Below are 26,230 nucleotides of genomic sequence, written 5' to 3' on the forward strand. Positions count from 1 at the left end.
GATTGGCTTGAAAACATTGTCTCAATGTTTTCAATATTGACAATTCCTTCGAAACCCATTTACTTGAAGCCATACACATAGTTGTGTCTCTTCAGATCATACATCTGCTAGTGTAACTCTCATCTGTGAAAACCAGCAGGCAGATGGCAGTTAAACCATAGAATATTCAGCATCATTTTGCCCAGTAATTACAGACGTACAATGTACGTAATTGGTTGAGGCTAGTGACACCCTACGAATCACCTTCCATTTCATAGGACGTGTGAAGCGCACAATAGGCCCTCCCATTGGAAGAGATTGTCAAATGCAAGAGCATTGTGATGATCAACATGCATCAAAAAAAGTTGAAGAATCCCTGTAAGTAAGTCTTAGTCTGATAAAACTCAAACTGGTCAGTGCATTCTGTGCATGTCTTGTGTCCGAGAAGACATTTAACAGAGTAGAATGAAATAAAAAAATACATTTAGTTTCTATTGTATTCGTGATTCGTTTCATGGTGATAGAATATACAAAATGCTTAATTGTTATGCTTCCCTGATCAATTCCCTGACAATCCCTATGAATACCCTATCCATTGAAAATCATTTGAGGTTGTTCTTGCAAAGAGAAAAACATGAATAGCACCATTAACACATATTATACAAGACATTTATAAATATTGATATTTGTGAGGTTCAACTAACTACACATTTAAGTATTCAACAATATAAAAATAGGATGCCCAATCAAACAAAAGGGTCAGATGATAGTGAGTCTGCAGTTGTCCTCCAGGTCGACCCGTTTGGTGTCTCCCAGCAGGAGGAACCATCCCAGGCCGGTGATATTTATAAGGGTCAAGAGGCTGAAGACCAACGCATAGGACCCCATCTGGATCAGGTAGCCAGAGAAGGAAACCAGCACTACACCTAAGGAGAAGATACACACACACACACACAGATGGTGTTTAATAACTAGAGTGTCTCCAAAAGATTTCAAAGGAAACGTCTTCATTAATTCTCAGACATACCCATGAAGGCACTGCACATATTCATGAAACCTGTTGCAAATAAGATAGAAAGACGTCAGAGATGTGAGCGGTGAAACTCCTCATTATACAGAAGGAAGAAGGAACAAAGGTTCTTTATGACCTACCATAGAGGGCCCCGGCATACGATGGGGCGAGGTCCTGCACGTTGACGGACACGCCGCTGTTCAACACATCAACAGGGGAAGTCAGAACCATTTCATCATTCACATGTAAATGTACAATCAATTCAAAGAGCAGACACCATTGTCCAAAATAGACAGGAGAAAAGTGAGAACAATCAAAGAATACAATAAATATTGGACTATATATATTCAATAAGGACTAGGGTTTCCTGATATAAGCAGGACGGCTGTGGTTTTCAAAGGAAGGGTAACTTTTGTACAGTTTCTTGGCAACACCAAGTAGTGGTTAAGGGTGTAAGGGTGTGAGTTTGATCCCTTGAGTAAGATGCCTCACCCTACCTGCTGCTTAAGCAACTGGTGTTACAGCCAGTGGCTTTGGATAGAAGATACATGAATTTAAAAATATAATATGAAATAAAACAGCCTTGTAATAAAGGCATACAGTCGTACTCAATGAACAGTACGTCTACGTTGACATTTGCACATATGCAAATATAAAAATATAACATTTGTACTACACAGCTGAGAGACTGTGCAGTCTTTATGGAGCTGCCTAGCTCATCCTCCCCCTGAAGAACTGCTCGGCAACAGAAAAGCCTTTAACAATTTATGCCACCATTTTGAGGTGACATTTAATAACCAGCGTTAGTAAATGGCTGAGAGAAGGATGGCATTACATCAAGTCTTGGCGCAGAGTACTGTCTTAAGCCAAAAGGCTGATAGATAATTACATGGTGTAGCAAGGTATTCATAGGACCAAAAACAAAATACTTAGCTATGTGACTCATGCCTCTTGAAAACAAATGAGTAAACATTTGAAAAGCCCTTGAAAATTCAGTTTCAAGGGAAGTCTCTGCCTATGGAAAGGGCATAGCATTCCACATATTTCCCAGAAAACAAGTTCAATTTAAAAAACACGGGCATTGCCAACGGCAAATACATATTGACCGGCTGTCTTTGAACTACACACCTGCTGTTGAAGGTACTGAGGCCCAGCACCGCAGAGATGGACATCAAGGTGGAGAGGAAGGATAAAGGCCTACAGAGGATGATGACGAACACACTCGACATGCCCATGGCTATGGACTGAGCAGTCAAAAAAGGAGCACAGGATTATGGGAGATATAACAACCTCAGGCTTGGGCAGGACTAGGATTAGTAACATATAATGCAGTAATTGTTTTCCACATTCCAATTGAGGTGAAGTTAAGATACATGGCAGATATTGTCCAGAAAGCTTACAGTTAAAATAATGAACATGGCATGCTACATTGTGTGTCTCATTGTGTGCATTGTAAAGTTGAGTTACCTGGTTTATTTTCCTTACAGATGTCCGACAATATCCTAAAGCAAGAGAACATTGATTCACATTTGAGAGTCTTTTAATTTTGTTCCTTAACCATTGTCAGAATCAATGGGAAAATACGCACCTCTGTTGCTGAGGAACTCTGAAAGGTATCCTCCACACAAGGAACACAGGAGCGCAACAAACCACGGGACGAGATTATACACCCATTCCTAAAGCGGGTACACAGTGGGAAAGGTCACACCACAACCATTCTGCAGCGCTTCCGTGTGACATTAAGCAAAACTATATCCACCACATGACAGCATGCCAGAAAATACATTACGTTGCCACAAAGAAAAGAAGGTAATACCATAGCATCTGGGAAACTATCTTTGAAGAATGTGGGCAGCCAGGAGAGCAGTGTGTAAGAAGTGCTGCCGTGACACATGTGAGCAAACACCATGGCACTGGAGGGGGCCAGGGAGACAGCAGGTAGTGTGAGTGAGACTATTACAGGAGTTTAAAAAGGCCATGTTAAGATGAAGGAGGAGGAAAGCACTTTGAACATACCACACAGGTCTCTTCTTCAGAAGGCCCAGCCAACGGAATCTGGAAATGCTCTGGAATGAAACCTTACTTGAGAGTAGATGTTTGGGAAGAAGTTGCCCTAGGTGACACAAAATGATACAGGACATGTTAGATTGACAGCATTGAAGCAGGGAATGAGCGATGCCATTTTAAACAAAACTTCACTGCACGGGAAGGGCCAAAACATGTATTCATCAATCCCAGAATTATAATGGTTGCCTTGCCTTTCAAAAGATACTGCCACACGATGAGTGCCCAGAGTGCAGCCAGTAAACCAGTAGCATAGAAGACCATCTCCCAGCCGTACCAGTCTAGCAAAAGGGAACCAGCCCCTCCAATCAACAATGTTCTGAAACAAATGTAATACTTGCAAAATGACCAATGCATTCGTTTATGTATTTATGTTAACGATTGTGTGTTCTTCAAGTGTATAAGGGGAGAGAGTCATTTCTCGTACCCAAGATAGCAACCACTTCCAGCAAGGCTTATCAAAAAAGGTCGTTCTTCTTCCACAACACGCTGGGAGCAAAGGCTGGACACAGAGGGGTAGAAGACACCTGCAACAGAATGGCTCATTCACTCAAGTAGGCACTAAAGAGGATTGCATAATGTGTTTAAAGGGGGATTTGCAATGGATATACTGTAGTAGAGGGAAGTTAAGTCTGACCGATAAAATTTGTCCTATATGCATTCTTTTAAGGACTTCACATACATTAATTATGACATAATTTTCCCAAAATGATAGATATTGCTTTGGTCTAAGACAGAACATTTTTATACCAGTACTGACCCTGTAACAGTCCCATAAGGAATCTTCCTATTGTCATGGCAGTCACAGAGTGTAGTCGCCAATGTCCAAGTAGAGGTGTAGCGGCTGTGATCACAGCCCAGGAGGCTGTTGAGAAGAATAAGATCCTCTCTCCTCCAACTCTGATTTTTTATAGGAAACCCCAAAAATATTGACGTCAACGCTGGTCAAAAAGAAATGTTGTATCATTTGATGTTCTATGGGCAAAGTTAAAGATAGAAGATAACTGAATCATTGGCTAACTTGTCACTGGCGTGGCCCCCCAGGATCTGTGTTAAACAGTAGCCCCAGTAGAATCCTCCGAGAACCAGCCCCATCTCTGTCTTGCTCCAGTGAAATGTTGCCGCCATCGAGACAGCACAGATGGGCATGGCCATCCTCGCACAGTAGAGTAGGGAAGTGCCCAACAGCAGCATCAGAGTCCATTTTCTAGCTAGTGGTCTAGGAGCATAAAGTTGTAAATCAAGGCCAAGTACGTAACCAGGTAACAGAGTCAAACTTGTATCAGCAAAGTAGTCAAACAAGGACGAAGAAAACTCACCTGGGCCACAAATTTTGTCCCACTGGAGAAGGCTCAGTATAATTATTTTTCGTTTTCAGGTGTAGATCAAACGTGTTATTACAATTTTCTAACTCGCGACAGTCCGCCATTCAGGACATACAGTTTGTCTCGGTCCGTTCCTAAGCCCTCTCTCCAGCATTGAAGAGATTTGTTAAAGTATGCAGAATAGTTGCCAGACTGCCTCAGGCAGACCAGTCTGACAGGTACAACTTGTAGGGACGACCTCAGCCTGTTGTGATTCGCTGTAAAGGCTGCAGTGAAGAAGAAACACGTCAGGGACTACGTGGCAGAATGCAAATATTAACAAGTGGCTCAAACAACATAACACAAATAAATAAAAGTATGATTTGCAAGTTTTGTTTGTTTATTTTAATATTTGGAAATCTCTTAAAAATGTTGAATAATAAAAGGGATGTGAACTTTATGGGTAACACCATTTGTAAACAATATCTACAATGAGGCTCAAACAAACCAGCAGCAAGAATAAACGTTCAAAATAAAACAAAAAGCACAAAAGCACTAGTTTCCACTGTGTGTGTGTGTGTGTGTGTGTGTGTGTGTGTGTGTGTGTGTGTGTGTGTGTGTGTGTGTACAAACACACACACACAAGCATTTTGTTAAAGTTACAGGGAATAACAAATGGTAAATACAATAATTGGAAATAAACATTGCAGTTGAAATAATTCACAATGCCAGTCAGATGTAGGCTACTAGTTTAACAAACCCAGTACCCAACGTTAGAACCAACCATAATCACAGGGTGGGGCTGAACATTGTGTGTATAAAGAACTCTAATGCCTGTCAAAAAGCAAGTCTTACAAATCTTCACTTCATTGATCAAACCACATATTAACAATTATTTCCATTTCAAATTCAACTTCCATACTGTAACAAATCTGAAGCCTTATGGGGCGAAAGTATTTATAAAAGGAATTGGATGCCATTTCAGACACATTTATATCATAAATGATGCTTTATAATATATGAATAATACTATGTAAGCCTGTGTGTATAAGTTGACATGGTGATAAAGAATGATTCAAAATGATCTCTTTAGGAATCAAGAAAGGACATAGAATTAAATATTGTTGAGGGAAGGAACCTCCCTGTTATAAATACAACGATCAAAAAGAATTCCTTCTCTTTATACATTATGCCTTACCTGGTCAACACACAGTCATTGACTGCTTATAAATTAGGGGTATAGAAAGAGTGGTTGTTGTGAGTGTTGTATCTTTCACTTAGGGTCCTCAATGGTGCCCTTGCTAAGGTCAGTCATCTTGGGGTACTTGACTTTCTTCTGATCCAACTCGTTTTGAGCCCAGAGCAGCAATTTAAGCAGTTTCGCCAGCTTGGGGGTCGACTCCCTGTTTTCATAGTCCAGCACAGCTTGATTCACTTCACTCCACACCTGCACAATAAGAAATATCTTGCGATTAAAATCCTATAAACGACCAAGTGGAGGTCTATGATGTGCAGCCACAATATTAATACCATCTCACCTTTTGGCGCTGCATCATGTTAAGCAGGTCTCCAAATGGAGAATCTTCCGGGTTGTCAAAGGCCAGGAGGGCCAGCGTTCTCTCCATCTCTGTCAGACACTCTCGACTCTCCTCCCCCTGCTCGGCCAACTGTGTCTGGGCGAACTCCAGCGCTGACTCAGTCTCCCTCAGACGGATTAACTCAATCAGATGCTGCTGCTGCAGGATGCAAAGAGCATGCAAAGTAAGACTTGAGTATATCAAGCCTTTGGCTTAGTTTTTCCTTAACAGTCAATGAGAACCCTTTGATGTTACCCACATGGGGAAGGGAACATTAACAGCACATATTAGCACCCAACTTCTGCAGGGCTGTAGAGCTAGGACTAACTTACTCTTGATCACGTGATAATTCATAACTCATGGAACTAATAATTATCCTATGTAAATTAGGGTGACCAGTTTTCAGTTTTCAGTGACCTGTCCCCGGCTACTGCTGTCCCCGGACATGTCCCCGGATTTTGACTGTGACTGAAAGATCCAACCCCCCCCCATCAACAATCCCACCCGCCCGCAAACCCCCCCCCCCCCCCCCCCATCAACAATCCCGCCAGCCCGCAAACCCGTACCACCCCACCCCCCCGTCAACAATCTCGTCCGCCTGCAAACCCGTACCACCCCCCCCCCCCCCCGCCCACCCCCCGTCAACGATCCCGTCTGCCAGGGTAAGGGCAGTGTCCCCGTTTTAGTTTTCGATGACACTCCAAACACTACATGTTTGGAGGTTTTCACACCGCTGAACCCAAAATGTCCCCAGATTTTGTCTCAGAAATCTGGTCACCTTAATGTAAATTGTCACCTTGTGACTGGTAGACATACCTGCAGATGGAAATACAAGTAACGGTTGGTGTCTAGCAACTCTGGATGTAAGCTATTGATGAGAGCGATGGCTTCCTGTATCTGCCCCTTCAGGATCATCTCCCTGATCTTTATCCTCTCGTCCAGGGAGTCCAGGTCTACACTGGGTTCAATTCCAGACTCCAAGCGAAACTTCTCTGCAGCCTCCTTAAATCCCTCTTGAAAAAACGAAAATACAAAGAGAAAAAAAGGATTGAAGTTCTCTCTCTCTCTTCCCCAAAATATGAATATTGGTATACAATGGTGACGTGAGAACCATGGTTGGGAGGCTTGACGCCATACCTGTTACAAGGTAATTCATTATAAGTCGATTCATATCTGCTCTCTGAATGTGCACATTATTCAGCTTGTCCATCCACTCCTCCTTCGTGATGTCCTCTGGCTTTTCGGCATAACTCATCCTTGATAACCTGCACAGTGGACATGTCATTGTGAAGATGAGCAAGACTGACACAGCTTGGTCGCACTGAGTATATACACATACTGGCCTGTTGCAAATATATCTGAACAGAAAGCAATAAGCAAATAAAATTAAGCACTTCGATTTGGAAAAATGTTCAATGCGACTAACCATACTTGGTTGGCATTACGTATCTAAAGTCGGCCTCATCTTCAATGCATTGGGACACCAAAACAAACTCATTTCCCCACTCTTCTAACGCCACAGCTAGTTAGCTGTCTGTGTGTTTCTGTCCAACCTACCGTGTAAAACAGTCCAACGATTACCCTTACAGGCGCACGCAACAAAACATAAAGTTGTTCATAAAAGTAGTTTTGTAATGATTGAACTAGAAATATATATTACGGATTACAAATCTATACCTTTTAGCCAGGCTAGCCTTCCTAGCTAATAATAGTCCAATCTCGCGATACCAGAACCCCGGCCGGTAACTCCCCGATTGGCTGAGAAAATTATGTCAATGATGTCATGGTTGCCAAGGCGCAGTGGCCGATCAAATACTTATTTGGGTTATACCTATAAAATATCATACATACCTTTAAAATAATCAGTTGAATGGCACCATTACATTATATCTATGACTTGAATTATCTTCTTTTGTATTCTTATTGTATTATACAATATACGATTAATTGTTTCTATATTATAAAATGTTCAATAGACATAGGCCTCATTGATTCAAATGCATTAGGACTGTGCTCAAGACATTGGTCAGTGCTCAAACAATATTGATGTTTGAGTTTACTAATGCTCAATCATAAGGTCAATAAGTTAATTGATTATTTTCTTATATATAAAGAGTGTATTGTGCATTGTGATCAGATTCAACTTTTAAGAAAAATCCCTATGAATTTCAATGTATTGTTGTATTACAGAAAGGATAGAATAGGTATGTATTGGATACATCTTGATGCACCTACATATGAGAACCCCTGATTCCATGATGGTTTATTTTGCTTTATTTGTTTATTGTAGTTATGGTTCGGCCAGTATATGTGGATCTATAATTGCATTTGTTATGTTAATTTTATAATAATAGGGAGACCATTCTGTCACTTTCTTGCTAAATAAAGGCCTATTTCCGCTCATTTAGTTGTAAAGGCTCTTCTTTAGTCAGATCAGGAGAGGGTTCGAGGGACACTGTGTCTATAGTTATGAAACAGTCTGGTTCTATAATAAAAGGTGAGATAATTTGGTGGTTACTTCAATAATCAATTTTTTTTTAATAATCAAGTTATCTGCAGCCCAGTAAGTCACTCACCTAGTAAGTTAGAACTTACTAAAGGCTTACTTACGTAAACAGAAATCAATAGAATAGCATCCATAGCCCAGTAACCTAGGTAACTAAACCAAAAGCCATACTAACTCTACTACATTGCCATGCTATGTGAATATTCAAAATTATATTTTGATAAAGATTAAGTATTGATTCTGGATCTGATCACTACTTTGTTAAATTTAGTGATCAGATCCAGAATCCAGAATCCAGAAGTGAATATGCTAATTCATGGTGTCTTATGTATGAAGTATTTAAGCTTAATATTCAATATATTCAATAGTCAATAATATTCATAAAGCTTAATTAATCTTTATGAATATGCAAATGTATATGTGGTGAAGATGAAGTTTGGAATCTGGATCCGACCCATCCATTGCTGAGCTTAGTGGCTAACACCGAACTGAACCACACCGCTCGGTGGAAATGAGGCATAAGCATGATCACATTTTGAGAAGATGTAAGATACTTTTTTTGGCCAAATTATCCTCAAATAAGGTGTGTATGTATTCTAGTCATGTTTCCCTCAATAAGGTGGGCTATACTTATAGTCATGTTACCTCTTATCGGGCACCCTGTATATAGCAGATCATTGTATCATAGACATGGGTAATAGGGTACATCTTTGTATGTAGTCATGTTATCCATGTTCATTGATTGATGCACCTCAATCAGGGCCTAAACTTTCGGTCAAATTTAAGGTGATTGATGTTGTTGTTGTAGACAATCAGTGGAGCTTTTACACTGGAGTTTGAATAGAATGCCCACATGTAACTTTCAATGACAACACCTTGAACATCATGTTTGCTGCACATAACATTTGTTGTTGGATTCAGAGCGTTTGGAGAGGCTATGGCTCAGTCTGGATGGAATTATATTAAATTCTTACATTTTAATAAAAAATTAAGATTTTTGACTACTAGAAGCTGAAGGAGCACAACGTAGGCTAGACATTCAACCCATCACCCTAATCTTCTATCAGAGTTATATCATTATACCATATTTATATCAATATTAAATACTACCGACCAGCAGGTCGGTTTGCAAAACGTGTGATATATTTGCATTGGGTTGACTAGTTACCAAACGTCGCAGTTTCGTGGTAAATCAGCAAATGGATGCACAGCTTCCACTGGTTCAAATGACCCGCTGGAACCATCTGAAGATGCGTGAACCACGTTACTGTCGAGCTTTTGGACCCTCCATTGACGCAACTCTATCTTTCTACGGCTCTGCGCATAGGCTATGCCTGGTGGGGTCATGGGGGGAGGGGCTTATGCATTGCTGCAGCTGGCCATGGTTGTGTGTGTGCTGGGAATCTCATAAAGTGGGCTGGGCAACCTTAGTGAAGCACTAGCCTATAGCTGAAATAATAGGCTGCAGGAATATATATTCTTCTACGTGTTAGAGGCGACTGAAAGGTAAGATCGCCTCCTCATAGATTGTATTTTTGCTTATTGACACCCATCCCACAATGTCCTTGAACAATAATGCTGACAATCCCTGTCCTGTCTTATATGAAGAGCAGGCCATAAAGCAAATCAACATGGATGCTGTGCGCTAAAGCAGTGCTGCTGCTGCTGCTGCTGCTGCTGATGCTGCTGCAGAGATTATGCTTCAAGCATCGTATTTTCATACCGTAATCCTTCATATAGATTATGTAGAGGGGGCTACACATTATTAAGGCACAGTTTGCAGCATATTTAGCACGGCGTATGTCCTATTTCTAATACGGTTAAAAGCTAGAAAGATGGACGGCATTGGGACATCCTAATCGGCTCTGTCAAAAAGATATCGGTGAGGGATCATGTGTATTTCTGGATATATGATATAGCATGTAGCACTATACAATCAGCATGCCTGTTGGCTTAATGTCAACGATGCGCTTAGTAACCTATATGGTTGTACAATTGTCCTGGTATGTTGTCTGTTTATTTACAATCTCCATGAGGTAATTTGATCCTTAACACTATCATGTATGTAATAAAACGAGACTGAGGAGCTGAATTGATTGTGTTTAATCAGAATAATATAGAGATTTCGCAATATCACTCTACCTCCATTCATTCTAAAGAGCCTTAAGGCCAATTCAGCCTTCATTAGCCAGGTAGCTTTTAGCAAATTACCACGACCATTGATTTACAATCCATGACATTGGACTTTTTCATTTAGGCATAATTAAAGTGCTAATCAGAATTTATTTATTTTGTTGTTAACTGTTCTACTTCTCTCTACTCTATGTAAAAAAAATAAAAAATAATGCTAATAATTATAATAGACTATAGGCCTACAAATTAAAACAGTTTGAGACACGACATCATAGGCCTAACGTTTCATGGTCTGTTGGGCTTTAGGTGTGACGCAATGCTATAGTCACGTCACGTTTATAAAGCTTTTTTTATTTCCCGTTGTGTCCAGATTGTGGATTTAAGACACGATGACAGCAGAACAGCAGAGGCAACGGTCTCTGTCCACCGCTGGTGAATCTCTTTACCTCACGTTAGGAGTTGAAAAAGTAGCCACACCTGATGACATCAAGAGGTCTTACAGGTAAACCATTCCGTCAAACTTACATTATTCACCATTATCCAGGTTACCAAACCTATCACTAAAAACATAAAAATAAAATAAAAATACTTTACATTTTTTCCCCCACAGAAAACTGGCATTGAAGTTTCACCCCGATAAGAATCCTGACAATCCGGAGGCTGTAGACAAATTCAAGGAGATTAACAACGCTCATGCAATTCTCAACGATCCGACGAAGCGTAATATATATGACAAATATGGCTCTCTGGGACTGTATGTGGCTGAACAGTTTGGGGAGGAGAATGTGAACACATACTTTGTCCTGTCAAGCTGGTGGGCAAAGGTAAGACAAATTCCTCCTGGGTAGGCCAAATGAATACACCTCCTGTACTACTACTACTACTACTACTACTATTAGTACTACTACTACTACTACGACTACTGCAATGACTACTACTACTACTACCACTAGGACTACTGCAATGACTACTCCACCTACTTATACTACTACTTTGGCTTCTGCTACTGCTACGACTACTGCTCCTACTGTACTACTCCTCAGACGATTGTACTAATACAGTATTAGTACAGAAGGAGGAGTAGTCATAGTACTAGTATAATTACTTATATTTATATGACAAATAATTATACTACTACTACTACAACAACCACCTTGACTACTACTACTACTAATAATAATAATAATAATAATAATAATGGCAACACAATCTTACACAGGGGAAATCTATATTCTCCCTTTTAATCCAAACCTGTGTTCCCGGCTCCCATCAGGCGCTGTTTGTGTGCTGTGGCGTGGCCACCGGCTGCTACTTCTGCTGCTGTCTGTGCTGCTGCTGTAACTGCTGCTGTGGCAAGTGCAAGCCCCGGCCCCCAGAGGGCCAGGAGCAGGAGTTCTACGTTTCCCCAGAGGACCTGGAGGCCCAGTTGCAATCCGACGAGAGAGGTTAGATCCTTCCCATTCCCACTCTATCAATGCATGTCCACTGGCTGCCACTGTGCAGACACCGGTCAATACTGACGGTTTCCCTTCTTCCTGTCCTCTCACACAGAGGCCGGAGGTGACCCTATCGTGCTGCAGCCGTCAGCGACAGAGACGACCCAGCTGACGTCGGACGGTCACTATTCCACCTACCACACTGACACCGGCTTTAACTAACCTAGTCTTCCTCTTGGCCCACGGTCCTGCCTGCTTCCCTGTTCCACATTAACAAGATAAAAGAGAGAGGGCCAATCTGTTTCAACTTTGGAGAGTGGTGCTCTGCACCAGGAAAGGGACAAGCCAGCATGGTCCACCAAAGGAACTAATGAAGTCGCATCATTCACACCATCCCTGATTGCTCTACTAGCAATCCGCCCCCCCCCCACCCCACCCCACCCCAAACCCCATAGAAAGAAATTATTGCTTCCTTTTATGTTTATTCTTTTGTATTTCTGCGCCTTTTACCTAGCCTCCCCCCGTCTCTTTCCTACATTTTTCAAAATGGTGTGAATGCATGCACTGTTTAACGACCACTGTTCCCATTTCTTGTTTTTCATTTGTAATTTTTTTTTGAAAAAGAAAAGAAACAGGCAATTTTAGTGCAATATGTTCTCATGAGTGTCATTCAACTAAGGTGAGGTTGATGTTTTAATGCAAGGCGAATAGAGAGTGGATTGGCTCAGGGAGGTGTAAAGCTTGTTGTCGTTGGTGGTTTATGCCATCGGTCACCATCCAAGAAGAAGAATCGTCTTTTATTCATGGATGTTCAATTTAAATTCCTAATGTTATTTATTCATTGTCGTCCTTAACTCATGCCATTGTCCGACCTGCAACCTGAGGCACTGTGTTTGTTGTCTTCGCTGTGCTCCCTTGACTTTGTTTTAATTGTGAGACATAAAGATGTTAAGGTAGATAATTAGACTTTAGTCTATCAGTGTCCCCCCCTTCCAAATTCCTGTATAAACCAGTAGGAAGTGCTGTTTTGACATATAATTCTGTCAACCATTAGATTGGTACATTTTTAATTTGGGAGTGTGTTTTTAAGGTTATAATAACAGATGGCACAGTTTCAGTAATACTGTCATATCAGTGATTTGCTCCTCATTCTTAAGTCCATATAAGATCTGGCTAGCCCAGTTGTAATCAGATGCTTCCTCTCCCATGTTTTTGTCAAAGATATAAATAATCAGATCAATGCATCACAGTAGGGTGTAGTTCTTTTGATAAGTTGGCATCTATTTGGTGTTGCTATACTTTGCCCAACTGTATGTTGATGTGTGAACTGATATTACCGTAACAGCACTGTATGGAGCGGTTCTAATAAGATGTGTAGATTAAGAAGAAGAATTAATATTATTGTCTGCACAGGTTTACTGCACAGGTCATTTTATTTGATTCAAGCTGTATTTACTGCATTTTGTCAGTTCCAAATTTCACATTTTTGTCTGGGAGTAAGGTAAAGACTGTCGATGGGAAAAAATATATATTACCTTACATTCATGTTTTTGTAAGGATTTGTTGTGAGTGGTTGAGAATTACCGTCATCCTAGTCTTATTTTTGTATTTTGAAAATGAATTAACAGTCTTTGACTTGATTACAATGCTGTGATGGTTTATCATTCCTGATTTATAACAGTACTTGTAAACACATATGCTCACAGTACATGTTATGTGTGAGCTAGCATTACAGGCAGCTCTAAATAGAATGACAAGATATCATAGAATATGCATATATACCATCATCACAAATTTTCCATAGATGCCAAACTGTTGTCTCTTTCATACCTGTTAATAATGTGTTCTACTAGTTTACAATGGGTGAACTCCTATTGCCTACCCTCTGCTATTAAAGGTATGGGTGTTGACCTCTGTGGCTCGTTTATGAGGTTTCCTGTTAACTGATATAACATTGATGTACCTGTCATGGCTTTTCATTGAGATAGTGGAAATGCTAATGTAACTGTTCTAAGTTGAATGCAATGTCTGTTCAGATAATGACAAAAAAAACTACGATCAGTAAAAATGGTTCCATAAAACATAATATATAGTGTAAAGATAGTGAAATGGTTATATGATGCATTTTTTGAGTATTGTTTATTTCATTATTTGTCACATTATGGATGAAAATTGGCCATGATTTCAAGTGATATGGTGTTGTAATGTGGCCATTAAATTTTGCAAGGCATTGTTTAATGGTTCAGGTTGCTTGTACATACACTTTGCTCATATAAAGTGTATATTTCTTGACGTTTATGTTGTAGCATGGTAACTGTGTGTCTGAAAGAAAACATATGGATCATTGATCTGATTTGCTGTTGTTGAGTAAATGTTCCTGAACATTTTGGCTTGTGTCCATTTGTTATTATTGAGGTTTAAAAAACAAACTTACTAATTCACATATATCAACATAATCAATAAGTTAAAAGGAATGTGATATGTCTGATAGGGATTCAGTTGAAATAAAAATAAAAATAGTAATAATAATATGAATCCAATTATAGCCAAATTGGTTTAAAACAAATCAAAATTTTAGAAAAACAAAATGGAAAATGTAGGCAATCGTTAATAGAGTAGATGGTTGTTGTAACAAACAACGGTCAAATATCTTTTGGGGGTCATTTTCTTTTGGCAAAAGATAAGGTTTAAAGTGTGAAGGCTAGTTTCAATCAGCAGATGGAGACAACTCCTAATTTTATAAACATAGATACGTTCAGTTGAAAGAGGTTTTGCTTTTTGCCTAAAAAACAATATGTGAGTTTATAGTGGCCAGGCAATGGTTATGCTATTCAGTTGGGTTAGGTTGCGCATTTGAGCTTAATCCGGAAAAAAACCAACGCCATCATTTTCAACATCATCATTACTTTAATCACAAACATCCAATATCACAATTCATACTTGGTTAAAAAAATTATAATAGGCCTAGGCTACAATTGATTTATTGTGCTTAGTTTACACCAGGGTGGAGCTTCTAAATCGCAAATTATATAGGAAATGTTAAAAAGAAAAGGAAAAAAGAATAGCCTAACAATCTAATAATTTTATAAAAACAAAATAAATTGCATTTCCTAACTAAACTATACAATGACTCGGTTGTCTGACATATATATTTTTAATATATCTACATATAATTATACATATTTATTTTATATTGTATTGATGCTGTTGTTATAACCATGTTGATTCGTCTGATCACCTTGCCTCTGTACTCCAGTACCCAGGGGGATGAGTATTGTTGCCAGATTGGGACAGAATTCCCGCCCAATCTGGCAACCCTGGCTACGGGGCGCTGCGATTGGACAGCAGCAGCACGCATCATTTGTAAGCCTCTGCCTCGTAAAAGAAGACGTCAAGTGAAAGTATCAAGAATGAACCGGGCAGGTAATATGTGTTGTCGGTAGTTAAGCGTTGGGTACAATGCACGTAGATCAGTGTATCGTTTGTTAAACGAATACCGTGTAGATGTGTGACCGAGACGTGTTTTTAAACTAAGCTAGCTCCATTAGTGTCAACAGGTAACGTAGCACTCCGGCTGTCCAGCGCTCATTAAGGATTCAGCACCAGGGACAGCGACACGTTGCACGCGAATATTATTACACGATCTGCGAATTATTTTAATTATTCCACGAGTGAAAGTTCTAAAAGTGATAGAACATCATTGCAACTATTGATGTTTCGATGTTTCTGGCTAAAATGAACCTATGTAACTTGCCTGTGTTTCTACCGCGATAGCCTACATCGGTCGCCGATAGCAATTCCATCTTTCATAGTCAATGTTATCAATATGCTTGCAGGTTTTGGGGGAAACACATCGATGCACATCTCTCCGGGAACAACGATTCGATCTTCCGATCTAACAGAAGAAGACGTCGACGAGCTGAATGTTGAGCTAACAAGGGTAATCATTATTTAATTGTATTTATTTTAGTTTAAACTTTATAACTATGATGCTAGTTTAGCAGGGTTGTTGTTGAAAAAGGCTTCAGACACTATAAATAAGCCATTGTTTGAGAGCACATGGCCATTGTAAGAGTTACAATACAAGATGCAGCCCGTACGTCATCCAACATGTTTTTTATAGAGATAAAGAAGTGCAGAGGAACTTAGGTATAGTTTGTATAGTTGGCAAGGCATAGTGTGGGGTGTGCATCCACCTAGGGTCCAAACTAGTGGAGATGAGAACAATGTAGCATGTCCATAAAGGTTTGCATGTTACACCGGGACAATACAATGGACACTGGCTGGAGCCCAAACTCATGCATAGCAATGCATTTTTACTACAGGCCACATATCATTTCTTTCACAGTCCATTTGAAAATGCAGAAGAACATGAATTGATATCTGCTGAGTTATGCACAGCATGGTTTTATATCTGCTGAGTAATTAATAACATGGCTTTATTTCTGCTGAGTGATGTATAGGTGGAAGATGAGATCCAGACTTTGCGACAGGTTCTTCTGGCAAAAGAGAAATATGCGATGGACATCAGGAGACAGCTAGGCACCACGCCGCTCAACAACATCAGGAACAACCTGGTCAAAGGATGGCAAGACGTGCAGACCTCTGCCCCGTGAGCACACAACCAGCTACAGAGAATCACATTTATTTAACGCAGCATTGTTGAATACTTGATTCTGATTGGTCAATAACGTTCTATGGGTTATTATTATTTTCCAATAAAGGGACAGCCTGTCGTGGTTTATATCTCACATATTTGTGTGGTTTGGATTAACTTTAAATAACAGTTACATTAAACGCAAACCTTGTTTTCCAGATATTTGACAGCCGCTACAACTTTAGACGACATCAGTAATTCCAACGCGTGAGTTTTGACATCATATCTTGTTGTTCTCCTGGGCGGGTGACCTGTGAATCCTTGGGACCTGCTGATAGGATTTAGGTTCAATTGGATCAGTGTCCTGCTAATAGCACAATAGACAGAAGTAGCCGGGGTATTACCTATCATTGTGTAGCGCAGGGGTCGGCAACCCTAGGCACGCGTGCCACCACTGGCACGTGGCCGCATAATCATTGGCACACTTGCAAAATAAAAAATAAATAAAAATAAAAATCTTAATTTATTATTTTTTTTTTATTATTATTGTAAAAGAAATCTATCTGTTTTTTACTTTCTTTCAGTGCAAATATGTTTTTGAATGAGTTTCTGAAAGCAGTGTTTTGAGATGGGATATATGTAATTATAATTTGTAAGCCCATGTTGCAAACAAAAAAAACCTTTAAAATGTTGATGCTGATGATTGTGGACTATATGGAAATAATACAATTCCAGTTCTTCTGGAAATGTTTTTGGTCGCGGTGTCATAATTCAGCTTAATATTTAATATATTGTTGCTTAAGGCACACTCATTAACGAGAAAATGTCAAACTGGCACTTTATGTTGCAGACACCTGGTGTAGCGTCTTATCCTAGGTATTTTTGTTGAATACTGGGAAAGGTTAACCTACAAATTGTAAGTGCTTAGCACTTGTTTCTATGTATATCTTTACTTTACCAACAGCAATATATTGTTTCTCTTTCTTCTGAAAAAAAGTCTTATTGTAAGTCACACACAAAAGCGTCTGCTAAATGCCGTGAATGGAAAACGAACTGTATAACTAACTGGTTGTATTTGTGCATGTTTTTTTGAGTGTGTGTGTCCAAATGTGTGTGTGTGTGTGTGTGCATGCATGCATGTGTGTGTGTGTGTGTTGTCAGTTTGTGTTCACCATGTCCTCCTCACACCAGTATCAAAGCTTTCCTTGGTTCGTGCTCCACTGAGCCGTGTTTTCTGTACGGTGTGTGTAGATATAAGAGGACCCAGGAGTCGCTCTCCTATGCAGGCCAGGTGACCACGGCTGCTCTGTCCACCGTGGGCGTGTCCATTACCAGGAGGCTTGCAGATATGAGGTGCTGGCAGTGTTCTCATCACCAGTGCCTGTGTTTCCAGTTTCACTGCATTTTGAATGCAGTCACATTATTCAGTATCATCAAACTAATACCGTTTAAAACCCCAGGCCTTCATATATCATTTCAACATTTCACTTTGTTCTTAGTCACACGCATGCACGCAAACATACACAAACACACACACACACACACACGCACACACATGCACGCAAACACACACAAACACACACACACACGCACACACGCACACGCACACCCATCTCCACTCCAACATGACTCATTGTGTCTCTACAAGTCATTCATGATTCATCTTACTAATCCTGCCGTGTCACGTTGGCTGAGCCAGTACATTCTTGCCAATCCCATTACACGGTTGCATATGAAGTTGCGCCACATTATGACTGTGGCGTTCTCCACTCAAATGGGGATGAAGCTGCTGATGAAGGAGTCTGTCAACTCATGTGTCATGTCCTTCTCTCCTCCCTAATGCTGCCGACCAATCAGAACTCTAGCCCTTCCCAGCTCAGCCCGGTAGGATTTACCTCATTGTGTACTACTATGAAGATAGTGGTTAAACTATTATATCATATATATATTATTATTATTATTGTTAGATTACAGTGTTTCCCATACATAGACCAATGTGTGGCGCAGCGCCACAGATTCAACAACGAGCGCCACAAATTGATTCCACTTTTTTTTTATTTTAACGCGATTTTTAAGTATAAATATCTCACTCTCTCACAACAAATGTCACGGCAAAAAAACAAAAATACCCGTTAGATCTCTCGTTGCTTCGGATGAGCGCTAACCCCCCCCCCGTCAACAACTCCGCCAACCCTGCCCCCCGTCAACAATCCTGTCTGCCTGCAATCCAACACAACTATCCCGTCCGCCCGCAATCCAACACAATAATCCCGTCTGCCCGCAATCCAACTCCCCCCCCCCCCCCCACCCTGTTATAATGTAAGCATTATAAAATTCTCACTCCGGCCAAAAACCAAAAGTTGCCAACCCTGCAGGGGGGAACCACACATTGCTACCTGGTCTGTGGGAAACACTGGATTATATTACCTACATATCATGGATGTAATACGCAATAGACTATAGTACTATCTATGTTTTTTAATGCCACTCTGACCAGGATAAAGATGGTATCTTGTGTCTGCGATCCTAACAGTATCATGGATGTAATATGCAATAGACTATAGTACTATCTATGTTTTGTAGTGCCACTCTGACCAGGACACAGATGGTATCTTGTGTCTGCGATCCCAACAGAGCTGTGATTCAGAATGATGTTCTCCTCTGCTGACGTAGTCCAGTGACCTTGTTCTCAGCCTGTGGTTGATGTAGATCCGGCGGTGGCTGCTGCGCTGCTTATCCCTGTTCTGTGTCTTGGTCTCTCCTTGTGCTCCCTCACGTCCACACAGACCTCTGGGCCACAGCATCAGTGTGCCTGCCATGAGGTAATGCTGGAAGCTCAACTGTTTAACCGTCTAAAATAAATTGTGCTTTTAGAGCACAATTATTTTATCAGGAGTCCCTGGGACAATTATGTTCATGTACTTATTTGGTATTTAACCCCATGAACATGATACATATCTGTATTTATCCCATGCAGACCCTCCTCGACTTTCAGGTCTTTTGAAGAAATGGTTGGCAGTGTTAAGGTCAGTTTTAAGCCCTTGTAAGCAGACACAGTGTATAGATAGATAGATAGATAGGTAGATAGATTTACTTTATTGATCCCAAGCTGGGAAATTGCAGTGTAGCAGCAGCATTACACACAGTAACAACACAAATAAAGAGAAATATTGTGAAAAAAGTGTATTGTGTGTAGTGTGCAGCTCTCGTCGCCGTTGACTGTTGACTCCCTCAGGATAAGGTGGCAGGTGGTCGAGGAAACGGAGGGAACACCTCGGGGTTTGAGAAGCCGTCTTCACGTCGTGGCTCCAGGGACGGACCCTTCTGAGAGCCGAGGAGAGGATGGATTGTGTGTTGTGAGATATAATCTCCTCGGTGCGTTGTCTACATCCCAGCTAGCAATTGGAGGCCCTAAAAGTGTTCATTCAGATTATAAGTGAACTGTATATTGATTAGTCGATAATATATATGAATGGGTTAGATATGTGTTAAATAAACCAGTGTAAACCAATTCATCTTTGGAGTAATTTATTATAGTATTTGACCGAAAAGTATTTTTTGTACTTTCACATTTTTCAATTAAAATTAGTTGAAAAGTGAATGGCATTTCGTGACTTCTTGAAGTGGAAAGTAAGTGAATGCACTTTGTAATTGTATGGCTATTTAAAGCTATAGCCTACTTATTAACAATATAGGGCATATTATATGAACTCTTTCAAATTAAACATTTTATGTATTTTTATGAAAAGAAAATCGTAAGTTTCAGTTGCAGCATTGGTTGTTATGAAGCATTGAAATCAGTTCATTAAAAGGGCTGACTCCAATGTTGGCTCTCAGCTACAGCAAGAGCTACCCATTTTTATGTAACCATTAAAATTAATGGAATTGTCACACACTGTCAATAAAATACTACTTAGAATATAGGCCTATAACGGAGGGCTCATTATGAAGACTCCCTTATATAGTCCTACAACTTGCAGCATACCAGCGCTCTCGTGCGAGGGTGGCAACTGGATTTAAAAGATTTTCTAAATCCAAAGCGTCCGACCTGTGACATTGAGCTGCTGCACGTTTCCCCATGGGACCAGTAACACGTTTTCCTGGGACACCGTTTCCCCGCCCACGTGCCCTCCCACCGCCCATGCGCCCTCCACGTGCCCCTCGTCCGAGTTTATGCAACTGGTATAAAAGCGAGTGTTGTTCAAGGCTCAGACATACACAGGGGACAGAGTCGAACGACAGTGAAAGGTGCTAACAGTGCCCACCAATGGGACATAAAAACAATCAGTAGATCTCAACATCAGCTTTGCCTGCCGAACCTTAACCGTCGTTTCTGCTCCCAACATCTCAGTAAAAACCAGAAGGTAAGGATCACTTTTTTCTTGCTATCTACCTTTCTTTAGTGTGGCCGCCAGTGGCTATTCTCACTATACTCTATTCACTATAGCTCTATTCACTATAGATCACTATAGTGTTAAGAGTCAGTAATAATTGTGTAGGCATATATGACCCCTTTATAGCCTGCATATTATTCAGAATGCTCGTAGGCTTCTACTATGATCTCATACCAAGTTGAACTCTTCGAGTTCAATCTGAACCGCTACCACTAGAGAACCAGACAGACCAGCCAGCCAACCAGTCAGACAGCCCTATGTTTTTGTCTTTTTGTTGATCTCGTCTGGGATGCCTGTGTAGTAGACATGCCCAGCAGTATTATCTCAGAGCCATCTGGATTCTGCTGTTGTTTCATTAAACTGTCTGGAACAACAGCCTCAGTCTAGTTATACAGTTCACATTAGGTGGTCTGGTACATTCACATGTCTTTAAATATATGATCTCAAATTCTAAATAGCCTATAATAGTATTAAAGTATTGCATAACAATAGTATAATAGTACATTTATTACATTATTACTTATTTGCAGAATATATTTACTATATTTACACTTTAAGAGTTGTCCATACCAAGAGAATTGTCCATATTTTTAATGACGAGGCTGAATAGCCATGAACCATTGAACCAATGCCATGGCAACGCGTGGCCTGCTCATGCAGCACGACCCCATGAGAGGTGGCATGAGGTCCGCTGAATCCACACACAGTCCAGTTATTTGAGTCAGGAGAAACCAGATCCCCGAGTGGCAGCTGGGGAAGCACTCCCTGTGACTGAGGAGGAAAATGGAAAAGGATGAGCAGATCAAGCATTTGATCGCAACTTTTCCTGTGAACGTTCTCCTCAAAACATGCCATTTAATCAGGATTAAATGGCAACCTTTACTTTATTATGGTTAGGCTATTTTCATTCAGATCCATAAAGCAAAACAAAAAAGAAAACTCCCAATAACTGACTTGTTTTACTTTTGAAGAATTTTTCATTTTGTATTTCCCGCCCACAGTTTTATTTATAAACTATTCTGTTCTTTCCCCCTCAGTCTTCCATCTTTACGCGGTTTCACACCAACAAGGTCGGACAAAATGGCAGCAATTCCATCAAGTGGCTCCCTCATCGCGACTCACGACTACTACAGAAGTGAGTGACATGGCGTCCATTCCATCATGCTCTACACAGCTCTGAGAGTGTGGTTAAAACTATGATGGAAAATATAATTGTTTGCTTTTGATATTCCCGAGCCCGCCTGTATGTCCTTTCTCTGGATGATTGTTGACTTTATGATAAGATGCACCAGAGCATTCAACTGATGTGAACTTTCTCTTTAGGGCGCATAGGGTCCACTTCCAGCAACAGCTCCTGTGGCAGCGCAGAGTACAGCGGCGAGGTCATTCCACACCACCCAGGTAACAGCAGGACCAGTCAGCCAGTACTGGGTCACCAGTATATACAGTACATGTCATATCTGTGTTCACATCTGTGTTCACATCTGCTCTGTGTTTGAGTTGAGCCTCATCTCTGGTCCGCTCTGCTCTTCCAGGTCTGCCAAGACAGGACTCCGGTCACTGGTGGGCTTCTCTGTTCTTCGGGAAACAGAACCAGACCGCCATGCAGAACGGCCCCGACTCTCAAAAGTGAGTCGCTTTGAGTTTGCAGTGTTTCGGAATAGAAAAAAAAAATAGCGAACTTGTCTGATTCCAGAGATCCGCCTGTTGACACTGACAGAGTTCCCTCCCTTGTCGTTTCAGGAACGGCGTCTACACGGTTACAAACGGAGAGATCACCTGCATCGCTCAGGAGATGGTCCGCAAGAGGCAGCTCAGTGAAAGCAGTGATTTGGGGAAGTTTGAGTCAACGACGACAGCGTCCCCGCCGACGTCCACCCCAACGTCCCCACCGACCACTTCCTCCTAGATTCCAGTGGCTCCCCCCCCCCCCCCCCCCCCCCCCGCCCCAGTGCCCAGCGGCCGGCTAGAGCGCTCACATAGTCCTTCACCAGGAGATGGAGTCACCGGCTGGCGGGCCCCCAGTCCTTCTCTCTTTGTTTGTCTTTATATATATATAGAAAGATATATGGTATATTTTTATCTTGACCAAAAACAGTCAAACATTTTAAAGCTTATTTTCACTTTTTACACCGTTCATTTTGCTGTCAAATAAAGATACTTGCAGCAAACATTACAATGTTGTATTTTGATTTTATTCATAACAAAATCTTTATTCAGACTTGAAACCGTGGCATGTTTGATATTTATCCTATTACACATCATAGTTTTGTTTTGGTTGTTCATTTGAGCTTCCCTGCTATAATAGTACGATTATTTTATTATTCAAGATTCTGGAAAACCACTTATATTTAAGATCTGGTCACATTTATTCATTCATTCAACTGAAAATGTTGCAGAAAAATGTTCTGAGGGGACTTACTGATGTTGGCCTACTTGCTAAACGGACACAAGCTGTTTATCTTTGCTATGATTAGGAGCAGATAATTCACTGGATTATACCGTTTAGATAACGGCACACTCCTGTACCAGCTGAATCCAGGTCACCTGTTGGAACAAGAGACCGGCTAGATCCCCCTCTTGCTTTTCTCCATCGCTCACATTTAAAGACACAGGAGACACATTTCAGAGCCATGAAACAGACTCAAAGCCTACTGACACAGTCTGTTACACACACAGTCAAAGTCTGTTTGGTGAAATAGTTTGTTAGTATTCCATCCACTAGCACACAGCCTATTGAGTTCTAGAGACAAGAAGAATCACTATTTAACATAAGGGACAAAAAACACATTATTACAATGATTTAATGAATGCCCCTGTCTGCATTGACACCAACTTTTTGCCTACATTAAATTCAAGATTCTTACGTTGTCCCTATGTTATTCTAATATAGGCTAAAGGTTAGAAGTGTGTTTGAAAGCTGGTCTGTTGATTTCGTCATGTGTTGAGTTTGCAAGTAACTGCTTGTGCTGTGCAGGTATAGGGTGTATACGGTTCCTTGTGTTGTCTTTACTTGTCTCTCAGCATTCATCATTGTTAATCGCTTGGGCTCGTTTCCACATGCAACGTGATACTGTTCCTGGAGTGACACACTAGGTTTTTCTAATATATATTCAAGGTTAGTCGTTTGCTTTACAGGCTATACACGTTACATCCATTATTAAAAGTGCACATTTTGTAAAGGAATATGAAACACCATTGTTTTTTAAAAAGTCTCTTTTTACTTTGTATTACTGACCTGAACACTGGGTTGTCCCTGCTAGGACAACCCACGTGTCCTGTCTGGTCAAAAGTCGATTTTGTGTATTTTTAAGCATCCCTATTAGCTCATCAGGATCCTGTGCCAAATGCCCTCAAAGAACCAGGCAGGAATTTTGAAATGCATCCTCGCTATGAATAGATAAAAATATATTCTTGGGGGAAGGCTGCATATGGAATTACTACATTTGATCTTAATAAATCATTTTCACATTTTCAACATATGTTGAAGTGTAGGCCATAATTCTGTAATTTCTGCTGTAAAAGGGACAACCTAATCGTCAAAAAATGACTAATAATTCTGCCCCACTCTGGGAAAGGCCGTACTGAGCCACTATGTCCAGTTGATGAATCCATGAGTCACCGCCTCCTTGCGTGTAACAGTAGACCTATTCCTGGCACGAGTACAACTCGCTTCTAAAAGTGTACCCAGCCCTGGTCCAAAAGAAGCCCAAGGAGGGGCTGGCACGTGGGCAGCGGGTGGGGGGCTTCCTGGCTGTTGACCCCGGCTGAGGCCACCGCTGCTGCCCTCTCCTCAGAGGGATTGTAGGTTACCCTGTCCAGAGGTGAAGCCCCACCACGTACACAGAATGATCTAGTAGGAACCATTGTTTCTATATAAGAACTATTGAACTATTTATTTTAGCAACATGTACTTCTCGTTTTAGATTATCAATAGGATTACACATCTACAGTAAAATTTAATATTAATATCAAGCTTTCCTTGTGATAATACAATTTACGGCTGGGGGCATTTGAATGATATTTGTTGGTAATATCCAGGTGTTCATTTTATTGCGATAACAACTCTTCTCTAGTCTATTACAGCATGATGGCCTCAGAAGTCAAGGAAAGTATACAGAAGACACAGGTGGCTGCCTAGACCAATGATTTCAGATCCCATTTGCCACTCGGTTTAAATATAAAAAGGGAATCTGGGCTGCAGGCAGCTGTGGGTGCCATTCCTGTCCCCTGGCAGACCTTTCACCTACACTCACTCAGCCTCAGTCCTGCCAGACGTGAATAACAACCTCTCTGACTAATGAATCGGGACCGACACGTTGGTCTTTATTTACTCATTTCTGTGATAAACGGGACTGCAAACACACCGCTTTCGTGGTAGTCTGTTTTCACCACCTGTTTTCTACGTAATCGGACGGTGACCTCTGTCCTGTGTGCAAGCGGCTTCCAGTTACATGGCTATGTTTGAACAGCAGCCTGGAGGGAGGCAGCGCGAATGTTTGCGAACGTGGAACTCCATTTCTTTATTGATCATGTTCTTTTTTTAAATTCAAGGTTTCAGCCCCTAATAGCAAATATGTTTGTTGTTGTTGAACCTTTTAGTCATGGGGGCTTCAGGTTTTTTACAGCTTGTTCCACTCAGATAATGGATTCGTTATTATGGCAGGTAACCCAGTCTTCATCATTGAGTCCTCCACTGATTCCACCAGTAAAGTCAAGTATAAAGTTATTTACTGGACACTACACATTGTAGGCTAAAGGCTAAGTGTAACAAAACACCAGTGGCATGTGTCTCATTACTGCCCACAAAAGTTGGAGTCTCTCCAATGGAATATTACATATTCTGGTCTGTTTAACTCAAGGACTTGATTACTTTCAGACATAACATGCCCTTTTAAAACCCATTGACTATGGCCCTACAATCACATATAGGGCTTTTCAGTTCATGGTCTATTATATATACACACCCTGTATATCTACAGCCTGTAGATATAATAAACTGATCTGTAAATAAACCTTATCTATAGTTTTGAGTCGTGTGTGTGTGTGTGTGTGTGTGTGTATCTTATCTAATTTAGAGAAGAGAGGTGTGTTTGCCGACACTTTATTCCAGTGTTTTTCTCTTCCCACTGGAATAATAAAACAAAACATGCCCTGCTATTCCAATCTCTCTCTTAGAGTCTACTGCTCTCTTGTGGACTAAGCCACTCACGAATTAAAAAGTACAG

At 40.8% G+C, this 26,230-nt stretch overlaps 5 protein-coding genes across 6 annotated transcripts; 3 read left to right on the forward strand and 2 right to left on the reverse strand.

Moving 5' to 3' along the window:
* Positions 1–738: 738 nt before the first annotated feature.
* On the reverse strand, positions 739–4,484 carry LOC311359597 (voltage-gated purine nucleotide uniporter SLC17A9-like; the record flags this gene model as incomplete). The annotated part of the gene is made up of 13 exons (XM_084479648.1): positions 739–905; positions 1,007–1,036; positions 1,132–1,187; positions 2,120–2,235; positions 2,459–2,493; positions 2,580–2,667; positions 2,808–2,904; positions 3,008–3,104; positions 3,250–3,374; positions 3,483–3,582; positions 3,816–3,955; positions 4,077–4,274; positions 4,375–4,484. The coding sequence occupies 13 exons, from the start codon at positions 4,482–4,484 to the stop codon at positions 739–741; spliced, it is 1,359 nt and encodes a 452-aa protein (XP_084335774.1).
* Positions 4,485–4,986: 502 nt separating this feature from the next.
* Positions 4,987–7,657, reverse strand: LOC311359223 (glucose-induced degradation protein 8-B homolog). The gene is made up of 5 exons (XM_084479209.1): positions 7,494–7,657; positions 7,074–7,201; positions 6,753–6,949; positions 5,898–6,095; positions 4,987–5,806 (listed from the first exon to the last, which is right to left on the reverse strand). Exons 2-5 carry the CDS (start codon positions 7,189–7,191, stop codon positions 5,633–5,635), a joined length of 687 nt encoding a protein of 228 aa, XP_084335335.1. The 5' UTR covers positions 7,192–7,201; positions 7,494–7,657; the 3' UTR covers positions 4,987–5,632.
* Positions 7,658–9,896: 2,239 nt separating this feature from the next.
* LOC311360034 (dnaJ homolog subfamily C member 5-like) lies at positions 9,897–12,233 on the forward strand (the record flags this gene model as incomplete). Its single annotated transcript, XM_084480111.1, has 5 exons — positions 9,897–9,948; positions 10,946–11,077; positions 11,186–11,399; positions 11,849–12,020; positions 12,127–12,233. Exons 2-5 carry the CDS (start codon positions 10,965–10,967, stop codon positions 12,231–12,233), a joined length of 606 nt encoding a protein of 201 aa, XP_084336237.1. The 5' UTR covers positions 9,897–9,948; positions 10,946–10,964.
* A 3,168-nt stretch (positions 12,234–15,401) lies between these two features.
* Positions 15,402–19,979, forward strand: LOC311359913 (tumor protein D54-like). 2 transcript variants are annotated; one of them, XM_084479951.1, is made up of 9 exons: positions 15,402–15,434; positions 15,848–15,951; positions 16,475–16,623; positions 16,828–16,875; positions 17,860–17,961; positions 18,466–18,492; positions 19,395–19,430; positions 19,586–19,634; positions 19,844–19,979. In XM_084479951.1, the coding sequence occupies exons 1-9, from the start codon at positions 15,422–15,424 to the stop codon at positions 19,934–19,936; spliced, it is 621 nt and encodes a 206-aa protein (XP_084336077.1). In that variant the 5' UTR covers positions 15,402–15,421; the 3' UTR covers positions 19,937–19,979. The 2 variants fall into 2 exon arrangements, with proteins under 2 accessions (XP_084336077.1, XP_084336078.1); XM_084479952.1 differs by lacking the exon at positions 18,466–18,492.
* Positions 19,980–20,826: 847 nt separating this feature from the next.
* LOC311359217 (pancreatic progenitor cell differentiation and proliferation factor A-like) lies at positions 20,827–23,181 on the forward strand. The gene is made up of 5 exons (XM_084479204.1): positions 20,827–20,972; positions 22,040–22,137; positions 22,326–22,403; positions 22,538–22,631; positions 22,746–23,181. The coding sequence occupies exons 2-5, from the start codon at positions 22,083–22,085 to the stop codon at positions 22,909–22,911; spliced, it is 393 nt and encodes a 130-aa protein (XP_084335330.1). The 5' UTR covers positions 20,827–20,972; positions 22,040–22,082; the 3' UTR covers positions 22,912–23,181.
* The last annotated feature ends 3,049 nt before the right edge of the window (positions 23,182–26,230 follow it).

The sequence above is a fragment of the Micromesistius poutassou genome (assembly GCF_964030765.1).
Source record: "Micromesistius poutassou genome assembly, chromosome: 15".
Classification (NCBI taxonomy): domain Eukaryota; kingdom Metazoa; phylum Chordata; class Actinopteri; order Gadiformes; family Gadidae; genus Micromesistius; species Micromesistius poutassou.

Bases quoted from the DNA above. Each gene is read 5' to 3' on its own strand.
- LOC311359217 (XM_084479204.1), top strand. From the start codon at position 22,083: ATGGCAGCAATTCCATCAAGTGGCTCCCTCATCGCGACTCACGACTAC. The intron at 22,138-22,325 runs GTGAGTGACATG...CTTTCTCTTTAG, and splicing joins GACTCACGACTACTACAGAA to GGCGCATAGGGTCCACTTCC. The intron at 22,632-22,745 runs GTGAGTCGCTTT...TTGTCGTTTCAG, and splicing joins AACGGCCCCGACTCTCAAAA to GAACGGCGTCTACACGGTTA.
- LOC311359913 (XM_084479951.1), top strand. The intron at 15,952-16,474 runs GTAATCATTATT...AGTGATGTATAG, and splicing joins TGAATGTTGAGCTAACAAGG to GTGGAAGATGAGATCCAGAC. The intron at 19,635-19,843 runs GTCAGTTTTAAG...TGACTCCCTCAG, and splicing joins AAATGGTTGGCAGTGTTAAG to GATAAGGTGGCAGGTGGTCG.
- LOC311359223 (XM_084479209.1), bottom strand. From the start codon at position 7,191: ATGAGTTATGCCGAAAAGCCAGAGGACATCACGAAGGAGGAGTGGATG. The intron at 6,096-6,752 runs GTATGTCTACCA...TGCATCCTGCAG, and splicing joins ACTTGTATTTCCATCTGCAG to CAGCAGCATCTGATTGAGTT. The intron at 5,807-5,897 runs GTGAGATGGTAT...CTTATTGTGCAG, and splicing joins ACATGATGCAGCGCCAAAAG to GTGTGGAGTGAAGTGAATCA.